This window comes from Malus domestica, chromosome 13 (assembly GCF_042453785.1).
Source record: "Malus domestica chromosome 13, GDT2T_hap1".
Classification (NCBI taxonomy): Eukaryota; Viridiplantae; Streptophyta; class Magnoliopsida; order Rosales; family Rosaceae; genus Malus; species Malus domestica.
Genome location: NC_091673.1, coordinates 2049820 through 2067468, shown reverse-complemented (window position 1 = coordinate 2067468; position 17649 = coordinate 2049820). Strand labels below are relative to the sequence as shown.

Below are 17649 nucleotides of genomic sequence, written 5' to 3'. Positions count from 1 at the left end.
TCAAGAGATGGAACCACAAATTTCCGAACATGAGCGTGTAAGTGTGGATGTTCAGGCTATAGAAACGAGGTTGAGTGGGAGCTTGATTTGTCGGGATGGACCGTGCGGATTCTCAGATGCTAAAACTAGTTCCAAAGATGCACAGGAACGCTCGGCATCCCTGCGCAGGCTTATGATAGTGGTTGCACTATGTTTAGTTTTCATGAGCGTGGAAGTTGTTGGGGGTTTCAAAGCCAACAGTCTTGCCATTCTCGCCGATGCAGCTCATCAGCATTTGCAATTTCTTTGTTTATGAAGCCATTGCAAGGCTTATCCATTAGTGCAGGTGAAGTTCAGGGCCCTCTAATGTTTCTTGATTCTGCGTTTGGTTTGGTGGTTAACATTAGCATGGCACTTATTGTGTCATGATCATGGACACGGACATGGTGATCATCACGATCATCATGAGGATCACAATGAGACACATAACCATGGGACTACTGTGACTACGCATCACTCTCATCATCATGAGGTGCACTGCAATCACGGTGACAAACACCATCATATAGTTGATGTCACGGTACCTCTACTCAAGCATAGCTCTGAAGGTGAAAAGAAACCGAAGCAACAAAACATCAATGTGCAGGGGGCTTATCTTCATGTACTCGGAGATTCCATTCAGAGTATCGGAGCAATGATTGCTGGAGCAATTATATGGTACAAGCCCGTGGAAGATTGTCGATCTGATATGCACCCTTGTATTTTCAGTAATGATTTTCTCGACAACAATCCCGATGTTGAGGAACATTTTGGAGGTTCTGATGGAGAGCACTCCCAGAGAGATTGATGCCACGAAGATTGAGAAAGATCTCTGTGGGATGGATGAGGTAGTTGACATCCAAGAACTGCACATCTGGGCGATAACTGTTGGAAAGGTGCTAATGGCTTGCCATATTATCGTTAAGCCGGATGCTAATGCTGAAATGGTACTGAAAAAGGTTATAGACTACGTCAAGCGAGGGTATAATATCAGTCATGTAACGATTGAGATAGAGCATCAGTAGAGTCAGAGAGAGACGATTTGTCAAAGTTTTGAGCTATTTAGTTGGGTCAGTTTTGTGTTTTAAGACTTAATTTTCCTCCCATAGTTAGAAAGATCATTTGTCGATCTCTTTGGTTTGCTCTTTTATATATGTTTCTGACGTAAGACTTTACATTTGTCAACATACTAAACCATAGTTATTTGTGATTTCTTTTATGTAAAGGATATTCTACTTTAAAGTATGAATTGTGACTAATGTCGCTACACCCATATTTGCGATGTTACCCAAATTTCACAAAATTGCGTCTTTACATATGAATCATATTTAGGTCAAACCGTCATGATTGTGTTATCATGCCTGACAATGCCGCTATCCTACTAAAGAACTTTCCAAAAATATCCTCTCCCTTGCCTTACTTGCCTGCAATATCAAAGACAACCAAGGAGAAATCAAGAAAAAGAATCACATAAATTTGTGAAGAAGAAATCACAAACAGTGAATTCCAAATTTAAATATTCGACGTCGATACAGTCCTTTTTAAGATCACAAAATGTCTTCCTTTTCTCTTTTGAATTTACCTTTTCTTCCCAGTTTGTACAACCTGTTATGACAGAGTAAAGAGCTGCCTGCAGAAATGAACCGACTTGTATTCCAATCCAGAGCCCCTTTCCTCTTAAATCTAACCAGAAGCACAATGTGGCTGCAACCGGAATCCCAAACAGATAGTACGCGCCAAGGTTGACATACATTGCCAAGTCCTGCCACCCACATCCCCTAGCAATACCTGATCATTTGAATTTAAATACGTTACGAAAAAAATGCTTTGAGCTGCATAGAAATTACAACATTGAAGATGCATAAGCAGAAATGTGGAAGAAATTAATAGAACTAACCAGAAAGAACGCCATGTAAGCTGTTGGATATAACTGCTAGGCAAATCAGAGGAGCCATGGAAGTGACATAGTCCACAACTTCCTTGTCATTGCTGAAAATGTAGCCAAAAATAGAGCGGGTGGCAAAGACAGTTGTGCTTATAAGAACGGCCTCGGAGACTGTAAGAAACATAACAGCACCAACAGCTAATCGCGCTGCTTGGGGGTTCCCGGCTCCTAATTCATTTGAAACCCTAGTGCTATAACACCCCCCATATAAGAAACAAATTATCAGTACACCAAATTAAGAATCGCAAAAGAGATCGGTATATGTTCGCTATTCAGTATTCATATGTGCCTTGGTACAAAGTACAAACCTTACTGCTGCACCAAGTGATTCTGGTATTGTATACAGCGATGAGATGGTTGCCAAACTGTTCAGAAATGTAACACATTTTATTTACTTGATGAATAAACTGCACTCGTTCAAGGAAATTCGCATGAAATATCAACATACCAGACAGATAAAACCGAAGTTTCAAGCTCCGGATTTGGTAGAAAACCAGCCAGCAAGGTAAGGAGCTCAAACGACCACCATTCGAGGCTGTAATCATTGTACGCGAATCACATTATGAGGACTAACGCTAGAAAATAAAACTAGGAAATCTTTACACACTAGAAAGAAGGAGGTTTTATTACCAAATCATTACAGCAGACGGAACTGCAAAGCGCAAGAATTCTCCAATGCCTCGAAACAGCTCAAGAGAAATTGGAACCCGAGTACTTGCACAGGCAGCAGAGTACTTAACGTACAGTAAGAGTAGAATCACATTTAACCAATAGGACGTACCGATGGCCAATGCTGCCCCAAGGTGTCCTTGTCCAGACTTGAACACCATAAGCCAACAAAACGGAATGTGGAAACACAGACAGGCAAAAGAGCTCACAAGCAAGGGAATGATCAAGCTTTGCGTCTGAAGGTATTTACAAAGAGGCTGAAGAGCTGCGTAAGCGAAGAGAGCGGGTAAGAGCATCCTCGCAAACTTACCGGCTCCATGGGATATTTGAGGGTCTTGTCCCAAGAAAACCAGTATGTTTCCCATGTAGATCCACACAAGAGACAGAGGGAGACAAACTAGGAATAGGGAGAAAATGGCAGTGTTTATTTGAAGTCCTAGTTGTTTATATTGTTGAGCTCCATATGCTTGACCAGAGAGAGTTTCCAGTGCACTTGCCATTCCAAACTGTTTGACACGTTCAAATCAGAAAACTTCATCGAGTTCTTAAAGACTGGTATAGCTTTGATCATTTTCAGCCTGAGGTAATGCACAACTAGAAGAATTTACAGGCAACAGGGATAATGCTTTCGTGACGGCATTTTAAGACAATCACAAATTACCATGTAGAAAGGTTAACACATATGGTAATGCGTTATTGGCTTGAGATACGACCACAATGGCTCCCATGTGTCAGTAAGTTTCTCCTAATACACACACACACTTGCAAAAGTTGGCATTCTGAAAGAGAATCGGGAATTTGTAGGCCACTATATATAATAAGTCATATAGAAACAATGGTTCAATACCCCGCTACTGTTTATTTGGTGTCGTTCAGTTCAATTTTCGATTAAAGTTTATAATCGGTTTTATTTTGTGCGTACTTCACTAAACACAAACACTCGCCAAATTTTATATCAAACGAGAGTATAAGGGCATGTTTGAGATTGCTACTAGAAGTGTTTTTTGACAAGTAAAAGCACTTCTAACTATGTTTATGGGTTGTAAAAGTACTAACCTGAGAAGCATAACTCGAATGTTTATTAAAAAACTATTAGAATTTTTCTACAAAACCACTCGAAACTTATAAAAAATTTGACACTTGCATAATAAAGCACTTATAGCAGAAACACTTTTAACCATAAGTGCTTCCTATACAAGCAATCCCAAACAACCCTAACGGTGCGTTTGTTGCGCCGGACTGTCTCGGACTGGACTAGCTGCCGGGACTAAGCTGGACTGGCTTAGACTGGACTAAGCTGGACTAACTTAGTGAAGCGTTTGGTGCAGTCTCGGACTAAGAAGCAGGATAAGAAAAACAGTACTGTTCACCAGATTTGTGTTTGCTTAGACTAGGACTACAAATTTTTGCCATTGTGTAATAGAGTAAAGCTACAAATCTCATTATATGGGTTAATTGGAGCATATTTTTACCATGTATATTATGAATCTTAAAAAAAATTGACAATTGTTTTGTTTCTATTACCTGCTAATAGAATTGGGTTTAATTTGCAAATGTAGCTTGATTTAAACTCTATCACCCAACAGAAGAAAAATAATAGTGGCCAATACATGCAACTTCAACAAATACAAGTACATAAGATCTCCATAATTTAGAAAATCCTAGTTAACATTAGTTAACATTAGCCAAAATAGATCTCCATAATTTACAAAATGGCTAGTTAACATAAGCCAAAATACTAGTGCAAAGCTAAGTTATAAGTCATAACATAAGATTGTATGATTAATAAAATACATCCATGTTAACGTTAATAAAATACATCCATGTTAACATTAGCCAAAATCCTCATCCGCTTGCGTTGTCGCTTAAAAGCCTTTGGACGAACACTTTCTTGAGTTCCGGTTTGATTGCCCTGAACACTCCCACATTTTTTGGTTTATCCAAAATAAGAGACAATGCATCAATTTGATCCATAGGAGAGAGACCCATTGCTTCAAGTTCATTAGCTATGTCAGTATGATCTGCAGTACCTTGAACACTCACACTCACACACTGCACAGTCACACACACACACACACGGGGACAGAGTGCAACACACTCTTACCTTCACACACACACTCTGTTTTTATACTCACACACACACACACGCGCACACACACACACACACTGCATACACACACACTGCACACACACTGCACACTGCATACATACTGCATACATACACACACACACACACTGCACACACACACACACACTGCATACATACATACACACACACTGCATACACACACACACACTGCATACATACTCATACTCATACACACACTGCACACACTGCATACATACATACTCATACTCATACACACACTGCACACACACACACTGCATACATACACTACACACACACACACACACTGCATACATACTCATACACACACTGCACACACACACACTGCACACACACACACACTGCATACATACCGCATACATACACACACACACTGCATACACACTCACACACACACTGCATACACACACACTGCATACATACTCATACTCATACACACACTGCACACACTGCATACATACATACTCATACTCATACACACACTGCACACACACACACTGCATACATACACTACACACACACACACTGCATACATACACTACACACACACACACTGCATACATACTCATACACACGCTGCACACACACACACACACTGCACACACACACACACACACTGCATACATACCGCATACATACACACATACACACACTGCATACACACTCACACACACACTGCATACACACACACACTGCACACACACTGCACACTGCATACATACACACACTGCATACATACTGCATACATACACACACACACACACACTGCACATACACACACACACTGCACACACACACTGCACACACACAGTGCATACACACACACACTGCATATACATACATACACACACACACACACACACACACTGCACATACACACACACACTGCACACACTGCACACACACAGTGCATACACACACACACTGCATATACATACACACTGCAAACACAGTACATACATACACACACTACATACACTACACACACACACTGCATACATACACACTGCAAACACAGTACATACATACACACACTACATACACTACACACACACACTGCATACATACACACTGCAAACACAGTACATACATACACACACTACATACACTACACACACACACTGCATACACTACACACACACCCTGCAAGTACACACACACTGCATACACCCTGCATACATACACACTGCAAACACACTACACACACATTATGCATACATACACACTGCAAACACACTACACACACATTATGCATACATACACACTGCAAACACTACACATATACACACACACTACATACACTACACACACACACTGCATACATACACACTGCAAACACAGTACATACATACACACACTACATACACTACACACACACACACTACATACACTACACACACACACTGCATACACTACACACACACCCTGCAAGTACACACACACTGCATACCCCTGCATACATACACACTGCAAACACACTACACACACACACTGCATACATACACACTGCAAACACTACACTACACACACACTACATACACTACACACACACTACATACACTACACACACACACACTGCATACATACACACTGCAAACACAGTACATACATACATACACTACACACACACACTACACTACATACACTACACACACACACTGCATACACTACACACACACCCTGCAAGTACACACACACTGCATACACCCTGCATACATACACACTGCAAACACAGTACATACATACACACACTACATACACTACACACACACTACATACATTACACACACACAGAGACACACACACACGCAGACACACACACACAAGCACAAAGTACTCCCATTGTTGAAACCCCAATTTTTAAAAATCGAAAACAACATATGGGTAGGACTTCCAAGTTTTACAACATTGACATCCTAAATTCCCAAGTTCCATCTCATCTTATGAAAAGCCCAAATCCTAATTTCAATTTCACCTAAATATCAAAACCCTAATTTATTCAAGTGCATATCTCTATGATTCAAAAATTATCAAACCCAAAACAATCAAATCACATAAAACTCAGTAAAATTACCTTCTACAACACAAATACATGCAATTAATAGAAGAATCGAAGTTTACCGTACAACTCAGATGAGGCGAGCAGATGCAGAGACAGGAAGGCGCTCAGAGGAGGATGAGGAGGAAGAAGATGAGAGAGCACGGCAACGAAAATGAGAGGGAACCTAGAGATGAGGACGAGGGAAGACAGGAGGAAGGGACGAAGGGACGAAGGGAAGGCAGAAACTCTCTCGGTTTGCTCTGGCTTACGAATCCGCTGGGTTTTGGGGTTGCTCGCGAAGACCACCTAAGGAGGTCTTTAGTCCGACCGAGTCCGGCTTAAGCTCATTAAAGCTAATCCGGTTGCACACCAAACACAGGACTATAGTCCTGTCCAGTCCAAGCCTTGCTAATCCTGTCAAACAAACGTGCCCTAAATGAGATGATCCAGTTGGCTAAAATAAAGGGAAAAAAAAAAAGGAAGGGGACTTACGAGAAGACTGAAGCCGGAGACGGCGCAGAAGGAGATGGCAATGGCGGTGCTCGAAAGAGAGAGCTGGCCCAGATGACCGACCATCATAATTGAAATTATTTGCAAAAAGTACTGTGACAAATTCACCGCCACCATCGGCGCTGCTATGTACCCCAACCGCTTCACTTCCCCTCCAAACGCACCGCATTGTCTCCTCCTCACAAGACCTTCTCCTTCTCCTCCCTCATCTTTTATCAACAAAATCTTCTCCATGCTAACTACAACGTTACAACTCTATACATTCTCCACTCAATCATAATATATAGAGAAATTATCTCAAAAACGGAATTTTCCATGGACTCTCTATCTTCTCATATTTTAGCACATTATTTTATAAAATTAATATGAAAATTGACGTTAAATGGTGTTGACAGAAAGTAGCATTCTCTTTCTCTAATTATATTATTTGTTATTATTATTTGATGGTTGGACATAATTATTACTTTGATGAAAAAATTTGTTTGATGGTAAGGACTAATTATTACCTTGACGAAAAAAACAATGTAATTACTGTCCAATTGATTGCCTTGGCCAAGAGGTTTTTCATCGGATTTCTTTATGAGGATTTTGAGAATCCTTAAATCACATTCGTTTATCCTATATCATACCGTTAGAAGTTATTGTATATTTTTTTATTTAAAATTAAATATAAATAGTATCTGATAAAAATTAATCGCACGATATACGATAAATATATATAATTAGAAAATCTCAGGATCCTCTCTCCGCGTTGGCAACTGGGCGTTTTCGTATCGAATTGTCTTTTGATACGTGAAGATTTGGAAGTTTCAAGAGTCACATGGTATTTTGGGCAACGAGATGAGAATCCACGCGTTCGATTCAGCCGTGAGCTCTCTACACGAAAGAGATTCTTTCCTGCAACGATTGGTGTGTAATCAACACATGACGTGCAAGGCACTCATATGAATGTGTACAGATATTTGAATTTCATCCGGATTTTTTTGTAAGGATATTAAAGAGTTTCACATCCTATTCGTTCATCGCATAATGTGCAGTTAAAAATTATTTTTAAATTTATTTTTAAGTTTAAACACAAATAATATTTAACGAAAGTTGACTCTACGATGTACGATAAACAGATAAAATGTGAGGATTCTAGGATCCTCGTCCTCATCCATATGCGGGTATATAGCTGGTTACGCTTACTATTTTAGTAAATTGCCTTGCAAAAAGGTTGGTGAATGGTGATAAAATAATTCTATAAGCGGTGGATTGTCTCGGTGATGCAAATTTAATAATTTTCTTCGTCCTGTCGCATCCGGCTTCGAACAAACCCTCTTCTTAGAATGCATCAATATTGCTAGTCTAGTGATCGAACCAGAGCACCCATGGATCCTGCGATGCATCCCAACCTCTTCACTTTGAAAAAAAAAAAAAAAAAAAAAAAAAACCCATGTTAGACAACCACTACTTCTTTGTTGCATTCTCTACTGTATTTGGCAATAGCAGGCTGTCTTCCATGGTGGTGTCTTCTGCTGTGGAACTCAATAGCCGCGGCCGCCTCAGGTGCTGATGATGATCACCCTACGGATACTGGGGATTTCGATTTGGGTAATGTTGTGATTGGCTCATATAATTATGAGTTGGCAACAATTTCATCTCAACCATGTGGAGTGCTAGCTACTTTCGGCTAAAGAAAGGAACAAAGGAAAAGGGAGACATCTACTTTTGGTTAAAGAAATGGACAAAGAAAAAGGGAGACATCATCATGTCTAGCCCTTGATTTGTGGCCTTTTCAAAGGTGGTTTTCTTTTGTTGTTATAAGTGGAAGGATTTGCCGAAGGATGAAAGGGCTTGCCGAGTGAGAGGGTAAGCATCAGAGAGCATCCAAGGGGGAGAGCATTTGGCTCTCCCATGGGAAAGCATGGGCACGGGTGAGAGAAAAAGAGAGTTAGAGTGAAAAGTATTCTAGTGAAAGAACTCTTGGGGTAAAGTGAGGCTCTTGGGAAAATTCTATGAGTGGGTGTGCAAGGGATTCGGGATTGGGTTATGTTGATTTAACTCATGTGTACTTGTACTGTTATTCTCATAGTGAAGAGCAATATCTCTTCGGGAACCTCGTAAATTTCTCGGTGTCTTTATTTCTTGTATTTTATTCTGTTCAACTGAGTGTGATTTTGGTGAGGTTGTAATTTGAATCTCGTTTCCGCACTAACGAACGGGCCAAGGCACAACAGGTAATATATACATGAAGAGATGAAGAGAAAGTTCTGACATTCGGAGGCCCAAAGTTTACATTTCTGTATGCAAAGAGTGGTAGTATACAGCCAATATGACAGCAAGAAAAACAGAGCAAATATTGTAAGGCTGATTTGCAATGAAAAAAAATACAAAGACAAAAATCATGTTGTACACATTAACTTTCGATATAGGGGTTGAGAAAGAAGTAATATTGTACTGGATGTGTGAATTTGTATCGGTTATTGTTGATAAATTGCATAACTCAGCTGGGTTTTTGTCAACCGCACATATTTTATCATGATAAAATTGCTGATTCGGAACTCAGCTGCTCTTACTTGCCGTGTGCATTCTGATACAGATTTTAAGCAGCAACCGCGACGCTATCCTGAGATTCAGGACACTGTGTTGCACTCGAGAAAGATCTCACTTGATCGTAGTCAAGACAGAATGTCACAAGCCAATATGTGTCAAACATATTCGAATGTCTTATTACAAAAAATTTCGGTGCATGAAGAATGGATAAAGCTAATGCTTTCTCCTTAATCCCGCGATAGAGAGAAATGTGCTAATCAAAACTAATTACTCTCTGCCTTGTCACACAAGGCATTAACTTCCAGGGGGCTTCTGTCAAATATCCTCTCCCTTGCCTTACTTGCCTGAAACATAAAAAGACCAACATTAATATCCTCGAAACCACATGAAAGGAGGTCGTGCTTAATGAAATGTTGTGTCTGTGGTTGGTTTTCAAGTAGGGAGTTTGAAGAAAAAGAACATATCGTTGTACTCGTAAGAGAAAATGTTCTTCATCTTTCGTCCCGACTTCTTGGCAACCAAATAGAGAATTTTGAAAATGAATGCGGAGAAGATCGAGTTAGGGTCGAGGATTTAACCTGCTTTTCCCAATTTGTACAACATGTTACTAAAGCGAGCAGACTGACTTGCACAAAAGCACCAACTTGTATGCCAATCCAAAGGCCCCTTCCTCTAAGCTGAACCCAGAAAGCCAACGCGATAGCAACGGGGATTCCACAAAGATAATATGCTCCAAGGTTGATGTAAGCCCCTATGTGCTGCCACCCAGTTCCTCTAGCAATACCTGATTTAGCGGTTCAAAAAACATATAACATTAGATCCAAACACGAATGAAGTTATTCTTTAGAACAATGCTTAATCCTGTAATACTATCGGCAGAAGATAAGGCAACTGACCTGTAAGGACCCCGTGCATACTGTCTAGTATGACAGACAGGCAAATTAGAGGAACCATGATTGTGACGTAATCGATGACTTCTTTCTCGTTGCTAAAAGTGTAACCAAATACTTTCCGGCAGGCAAAGAGGGTCGTGGTTGTTATACTTGTCTCTGCGACTGCAAGAAACATCGCAGCAAAAGTAGCTATACGAGCACGTTGTGGGTTACCAGCTCCCAGTTCATTTGAAACTCTAGTACTGTACAACACCCAAAGGAAAGAAAAAGATAAGTTATTGCTTATTAGAGATCTTTTTATGCAAATTTAACTGCATGGCGATTTAGCACGCAAATACGTATAGTTTGATGGAACTTAAAGAGTTGAGACTTAAGTGCGCAATGTTTGAGCATACCTTACTGCAGCACCAAACGCATAGGGTATTGCATAGATCGTTGAAATCGCCAGAAGACTATCCAAACCAATCAATTAGAATAACAAGAAGCTTTCTAAATGGAGATCAAACTGGATTTTTTTTCCTGCATCGTTTAGTAACTGAAATGAAACACAAACAGAAAACTTACCATGCAGACAGAACTGAAGTTTCAAGAGCCGGATTTGGTAAAAGTCCAGACAGAAATATAAGCAGCTCGAACGACCACCACTCAAGGCTACAACCATCAACAAGAACCAAGACAAAGGAAAGAGAAATTGTAAGACTAAGAAATTAAGCATATCGAAATCTCTTCTTGAAACTAAAATACAGGGAGAAACTGGCTACCATTGCATTACTGCAGAAGGGAGGGCAAAGCGAAAGAATTCTCCGATACCGTGGAATATATCCTTCGAAATTGGAGCACGAGTTTTTGAACAGGCAGGGGAAAACTTCATGTATAACCAAAGAAAAATCACATTCAACCAATAGGAAATGCCGATTGCTAATGCTCCTCCAAGGTGTTTCAATCCAGACTTGAATATTAGAATCCAGCAGAGAGGAATATGGAATAAAAAGGTGACGAAAGAGGTTACGAGCATAGGCATTACTAAACTTTGTGTTTGAAAGTATCGAATGAGCGGTTGAAGAGTTGCATAAGCAAATAAACCAGGAATAAGCAAGATTGTGTATTTTCCGGCTTCGCGAGAAATCGCAGGGTCTTGACCGGTGAAAATCAGTATCTCCTCCGTGTATATCCATATCAAAGATAAAGGAAGACAAACCATGTTGAGAGAAAATATAGCAGTGTACGTTAGAAGTCCAAGTTTCTGATATTGCTCAGCTCCATATGCTTGCCCACATAAAGTTTCCAGTGCACTTGCCATTCCCAACTGTTCATACAGATTATTAGAGACAGATTATAAACATCTACACTACGAAAATCGTCATTATTTCGATATTAGTACTACATCTACGCTAAAATTCGTACCATATCATCCGTAAGTTTGTGTTATAAGATTATCATTAAAATTTAAGAAGGTCCATGTTATACACTATATACACACAACATGCACAGCATTGATTCCAGCATGGTTTGGGAACAATTTTCTGTACATGAAACATTTCAGGGGACAAAGGAGTTATAATAGGCGACCCAAGCCAACAAGGTTTTCCGCTTTGCGAGGTTCAGGGGAACGTCTATCTTACGCAGTGTTACCCTTACTTTGCAAATAATATGTTGCAAAGAAGTTATGAGAAAGACAAATTAATCTGCAGTGGCAGAGTCCAATTAAACTCACAATACTTCATACATTCCGTAATTAGGCGTTAATTATGGACTCGTTTAGAAGAGCTTTTTGAATGAGAAAGTGCTTTTAGCACGAATGTTTTTAGATGCTTTTTGTTGAAAGCATTTAAGTGTTTTTTTAGGATTCTCTTGCATTTTTACTAAGGAATAGTTCCATATATATTTTTACTAGAAACACTACTAGCCATTTTACAAGTATTTTCAAATGAACACAAAATGACGTAGGTCTTCAAACCCAAAAACAAAAACTGTGGGACCCTAAACATTAGCAGGTCAGTTTTTCAGAATGAGGATTCTCTTTGTAGAATCTCAAGGATCATTTAATCGTATTTTTTATATCGTGCGACTTCATCAGTTACTATTTATATTCAATTTTAAATAAAAAAGTTTAAAATAATTTATGATCACACGATATACGATGAACGGACATAATTAACGATGAACAAATACTATTAAAGGATATGGGGAATCCTCGCAAAAGGATCCGTAGACATTCAGTTTTTCATGCTTTGGTCATTTGTCAATGCCTAGTGGAATCCAAACGGCAGTCTTTCGGACAGTGTACAATAACATCACAGAAGACCAGATCCAAATTGCAACCCAATGAAAAAAAAATTAATTAATGAAAAACTAAATACGAAGGACGATTCAAGTTTGCTATTCAGTTCCGCTACGGAATTCGCTATAATCTATAGTGTCATTTGTCCTTGAGAGACATAGACAATACAAGTTTTAATTTGATTCGTTCTAAATTAGTTAAAAAATATACATTAATTTTATGGTAAAATATTATAATTATAAATTTCACGATTATATTTTATAGTTATTATCATCAAAAATGAAAACACATCAAAATAATTAATTTTCTTAATTGTTTAATCAAAATGTTATTAAAATATTAAAATATTCTTAAATTAATAGAACCTATGTTTCATTCTTATAATATAAAATATTCTCACATTAGTAAAACCTGTGTTGTATTGGTACATCAACATTCGTTGCCAAATGGAACCTTTATTAAGTTTTGTGAATTTAACTGTTAAAAGATGGCATTACATGTATGAAGCTTACCTTTTTATTGACATGAATGTTTGAGCCACGTAGACAAGAAATTAATTAATAATTATTAAAAATGGTTGAACAAGACACTAAATCAATTCGGTGGTATTGATACGGAATTCGGACCGTATCCGGCAATTACAGATCAGATCAAAGGTGAAGTTTTGCATACATAGGTTAAGCCAATTGGTAATAATAGTGACTTGAGTTCAAAATCCTTACGAATGGCGGGAGCAGCTTAGAATATCGCATTGCAAAAAGATATGGAAGTTTTGTTCATAAAAAAAGAATGGAAGTTTTGTGCATTCTAGGTATGGTGAGGTTAATTGGCATTTACACAACCCGAAACCAAACATAAAAAACAGCAGTGGATATTAAAACAAGATGGAAGGAAGATAGACTTACGAAAAGACTGAAGCCGGTGACGCCGGCGAGGGAGATGGCTATGGAGGAACTGGAGAGTGCAAGTTCACCCAGGTGACCAACCATCATCATTGAAATAAACCGCAGCATGTACTGGGATAGAACCACAGCAACCATTGGTCCTGCTATGCATCCCAACCTCTTTACTTCTTCAAAAAAAGAAACCCATGTTAGACAACTACTACTACTGCTTGAATTTCTACTGCTTCTTTGTTGCTCTTCTCTGTATTTTGGCAATAGCAAGCTCTCTTCCATGGCGGAACTCAGGCGGAGGCTGCCTCAGGAGCTGATGATCAACCAGTAAGCCTAATAGCCTATGGACGCTGGAGATTTGGAAAGTTTTGACCTTTCATGGACATTGTATATGCACAGGCCAAAAGTTTACCTTTGCTTATGAATAAAGGCTGCCTGGTGTACAGCAAACATGACAGCAAGAAAAACAGGGCAATTATAAGTCTTTATTTGCTAGGCCACAAGACAGGCAAGATTATAGGCCATACTTCGAGCCTCTTTCCGAAATTTAGATAAATTTAGGGTAGAAAGTCGTATTAAAAAGAAAAAAAAAAAAGTGAAGCAACCAATTTTGATTAATGAGGTGATATGAAGGAATAAGGTTATCTCCAACCGATCCGATCAAAAGGTCATACGGCTAAAAATAGCTCGGAATGACACGAAAATCATCTCTAATTGAAAGCTAGGCCAAAGGGCTCGTGGGCCTCACCAAGCCCAAACCCCCAGGCCAGTGGGCTGGCCATTTCCAGCTAGCCAGCCAGCCAGCCCTCCAGTGCCAGAATGTCAAGCTTGACATTTTGCCAGCCTTCCAGCTCCAAAATGTCAAGCCCTCTAGTTCAATCCATTTGAATGCTAACGGCAACCTAGCGTCAGCATGACTCCAATTAGCAACGGTTAGCTAACGTCTTGATGCCGTCAGTTTATCGTTGGAATTTTATTTCTTATTTTATTTTTGAGGAATTTAAAAAAAAATCTAATTTTTTTTCTATAAATACCTACATCATTCCTACAACATTAAAAGTTGAAGATAAGAAGTTTCACGTATCCTATCCAAAATTTGCACAACCAATTACATTTTGACATGTGACACTCGAAATCCTATCCGAAAAATTATTAAGATTACATAAAGATAAGAAATTTAGAGAGTTACTCACTTTAACGACACGTGTCACTCGAAATCCTATCAAAAAAATTATTGAGATTACATAAAGATAAGAAATCTGGAGAGTTACTCACGTTAGCGACACGTGTCACTCGAAATCCTATTCAAAAAAATTATTGAGATTATATAACGATAAGAAATCCAGAGGCTTATTCATTTGGCAACAAGTGACACTCAAAATATGTCTGAAAACCTTATTTTAATATGGTAGTTTAATTTAATTAACCATATTAATTTAATTAAAAAAATAAATTATGTTTGGCCTATGACCCTTTGGCCCCCTCGGTTGGAGATGATTTTTTGTCAAATGGCTATGTTTGGCCTATGACCTTTTGGCCCATTCGGTTGGAGATGGTATAAAATACAGCCTAGCACGGTTCATTAAAATATAATTTATTGTAGGACTATAGGTTGAACATGGCCATTTAGCCCTCTTTCGGTTGGAGATGGCCGAAAAGAAGGCCAAATGACTCCCTTTAGCCCTGAAAAACAAAATATATTTTAATGAACAGTGTTTGGCCATATTTTATACCATTTCCAACCGAGAGAGCCAAAAGGTCATAGGCCAAACATAGCCCTTTGACAAAAAATCATATCTAACCGAGGGGGCCAAAGGGCCAAGGCCAAACATAATTTATTATTTTAATTGAATTAATATGGTTAATTGAATTGAACTACAATGTTAAAATAAGATTTTCGGATATATTTTGAGTGCCACTTGTCGCTAAATTAATAAGCTTTCAGATTTCTTATCTTTATAAAATGAAAAGGATGTGAAAAATTGGTGAATAATTGAAATAAAATGAGGTAATATAGTATGGAATGGTGAAAATGATGTGAGAAATATGGTAGAAATGACTTGGGTATTTATTAAAAAAAAATAGATTTTTTTTCTTTTAAATTTCATCAAAAAATAAAATAAAACTTTAACCTGACGTCAGGTAACATGTGCTTGGGTTGGGCTATAAGGCTGGCGGGCTAGCTGCTCTTGGCCAGCCCATTGGTCAGTTCTCCTATTTTTGGCCGGATGGGGCCTAAGAGCCCTTTGGCCTAACCTTCGGTTGGAGATGATTTTTAGGTCAAAACGGGCTATTTTTAGCCTTACGACCCTTTGGCCGGATCGATTGGAGATGGCCTAAGTAGACATGCCAAAAATCTCCATTTTTGGTGCACATGATACGAAGAGATAAGGAGAAAGGCATTGTATACATAAAAGCAGAGAAGTTATGGGAAATCTTTATTTGTTAGGCTACAAAAGCAGAGCCAATGTGACAGCAAGAAAAACAGAGCAAATACTATAGGGCTTATGTGCGCGTTAATTTCGATATATGAGTGTTTATCCTAAAAATTATCAAGCGTTCCAGGCCGAATAGGTAATAGCTAATTATGTTTTTCGGTTGAATGCGGAGCATGTCAACTTGGTGACCGAGCTCGAGCTTAGTCGATGAGTAAATGAGTGGTGGTGGTGTCGAACGAGGTGCTAACTTCAGTTTTTCACAACTGCGACTGAGGAAGGAACTTGTCTCGACCTTTGGGTTCTATAACCTAAAGGCAAGACTGCTAGTTTCTATGAAGTTCAATAAACATTCAGCTTTCAATGTGCCGAATGACATAACCTGGTAACACCTCACTTCGTTGAGAAAGCTAATGAAGTGACCTCTTCCAACAAGGATGCAAGGACCTTTTGTTGATAGAGATTTGGATAAATAGTCAACCGAACTTGGAGTAGAGCTATTTCAACAAATTGCAAGGTACTCCTTGATCACTTGATTCTACGGCTCCAGAACTATTTCTAGAAATTACAAGATGTCGCCGATTGTCAAGTATAGAGCCATTTCTACAAATTGCAAGGTCTGCTTGACGAAGTTAGGAAGATCCGTACTTTTCTCAAAGATGAGAGGGTTTCACATAAAGCAAAAGTTTGCACATGATAGATCTGTGTGTTCAAGAGTTTGCACATGATAGATCTGTGTGTTGTCTCGAAGGTCCTTGAATGTTGTCTGGAGCTTTACATTTATGAGGTGAGTCTGCTCAGCGAACAAAATGAATACAAGATATTCATTGTGACAAATGATCCTCACTTGGCATTACCCACTTAAGCCACGTGCACCAGATCGACTCAAACCATGCAATAGAATAGGATAGAGTCATGATATTTCAAAACCCTCTTGTGATTTGGCACCCTCATCATCATTTGGTGGGGATGAAACTCCATCTTTATCTCTTCTTTTTATTTTTTGGCATCTTAGGCTTTGACCAACCGGGGTGTGCATGCATAATTTGCATTGTTTATCTCTTCTTTTTATTTTTTGGCATCTTAGGCTTTGACCAACCACCCCGTGCATGCATAATTTGCATGGAGGGTAGCTAATCCCCATGCTGCCATGCAAAGTCATAAATCCCAAACACGTGCCCACCTTAACGAGAGATTTTTCAGTGTAATCGGCACACGAGGTGATACACCACGTATCACTATACAAATTGTGGAATTTGTAGGTTAAAAAGTTAATAATTTAAAAAATAAAATTTATC

The 17649-nt window shown here is 39.0% G+C and overlaps 2 protein-coding genes and 1 pseudogene across 2 annotated transcripts; 1 reads left to right on the top strand and 2 right to left on the bottom strand.

Annotated features, from left to right (window-relative positions):
* Nucleotides 1–7: 7 nt before the first annotated feature.
* On the top strand, nt 8–1291 carry LOC103452261 (metal tolerance protein 1-like; annotated as a pseudogene).
* LOC103451609 (protein DETOXIFICATION 14-like) lies at nt 1196–7577 on the bottom strand. The gene is made up of 7 exons (XM_029091782.2): nt 7294–7577; nt 2594–3138; nt 2412–2498; nt 2272–2328; nt 1916–2154; nt 1601–1806; nt 1196–1442 (listed from the first exon to the last, which is right to left on the bottom strand). The coding sequence occupies exons 1-7, from the start codon at nt 7543–7545 to the stop codon at nt 1392–1394; spliced, it is 1437 nt and encodes a 478-aa protein (XP_028947615.1). The 5' UTR covers nt 7546–7577; the 3' UTR covers nt 1196–1391.
* Nucleotides 7578–9751: 2174 nt separating this feature from the next.
* Nucleotides 9752–14375, bottom strand: LOC103451608 (protein DETOXIFICATION 12-like). Its single transcript, XM_008391018.4, has 7 exons — nt 13926–14375; nt 11501–12045; nt 11304–11390; nt 11135–11191; nt 10743–10981; nt 10425–10630; nt 9752–10190 (listed from the first exon to the last, which is right to left on the bottom strand). The coding sequence occupies exons 1-7, from the start codon at nt 14196–14198 to the stop codon at nt 10110–10112; spliced, it is 1488 nt and encodes a 495-aa protein (XP_008389240.2). The 5' UTR covers nt 14199–14375; the 3' UTR covers nt 9752–10109.
* Between the last annotated feature and the right edge of the window lie 3274 nt (nt 14376–17649).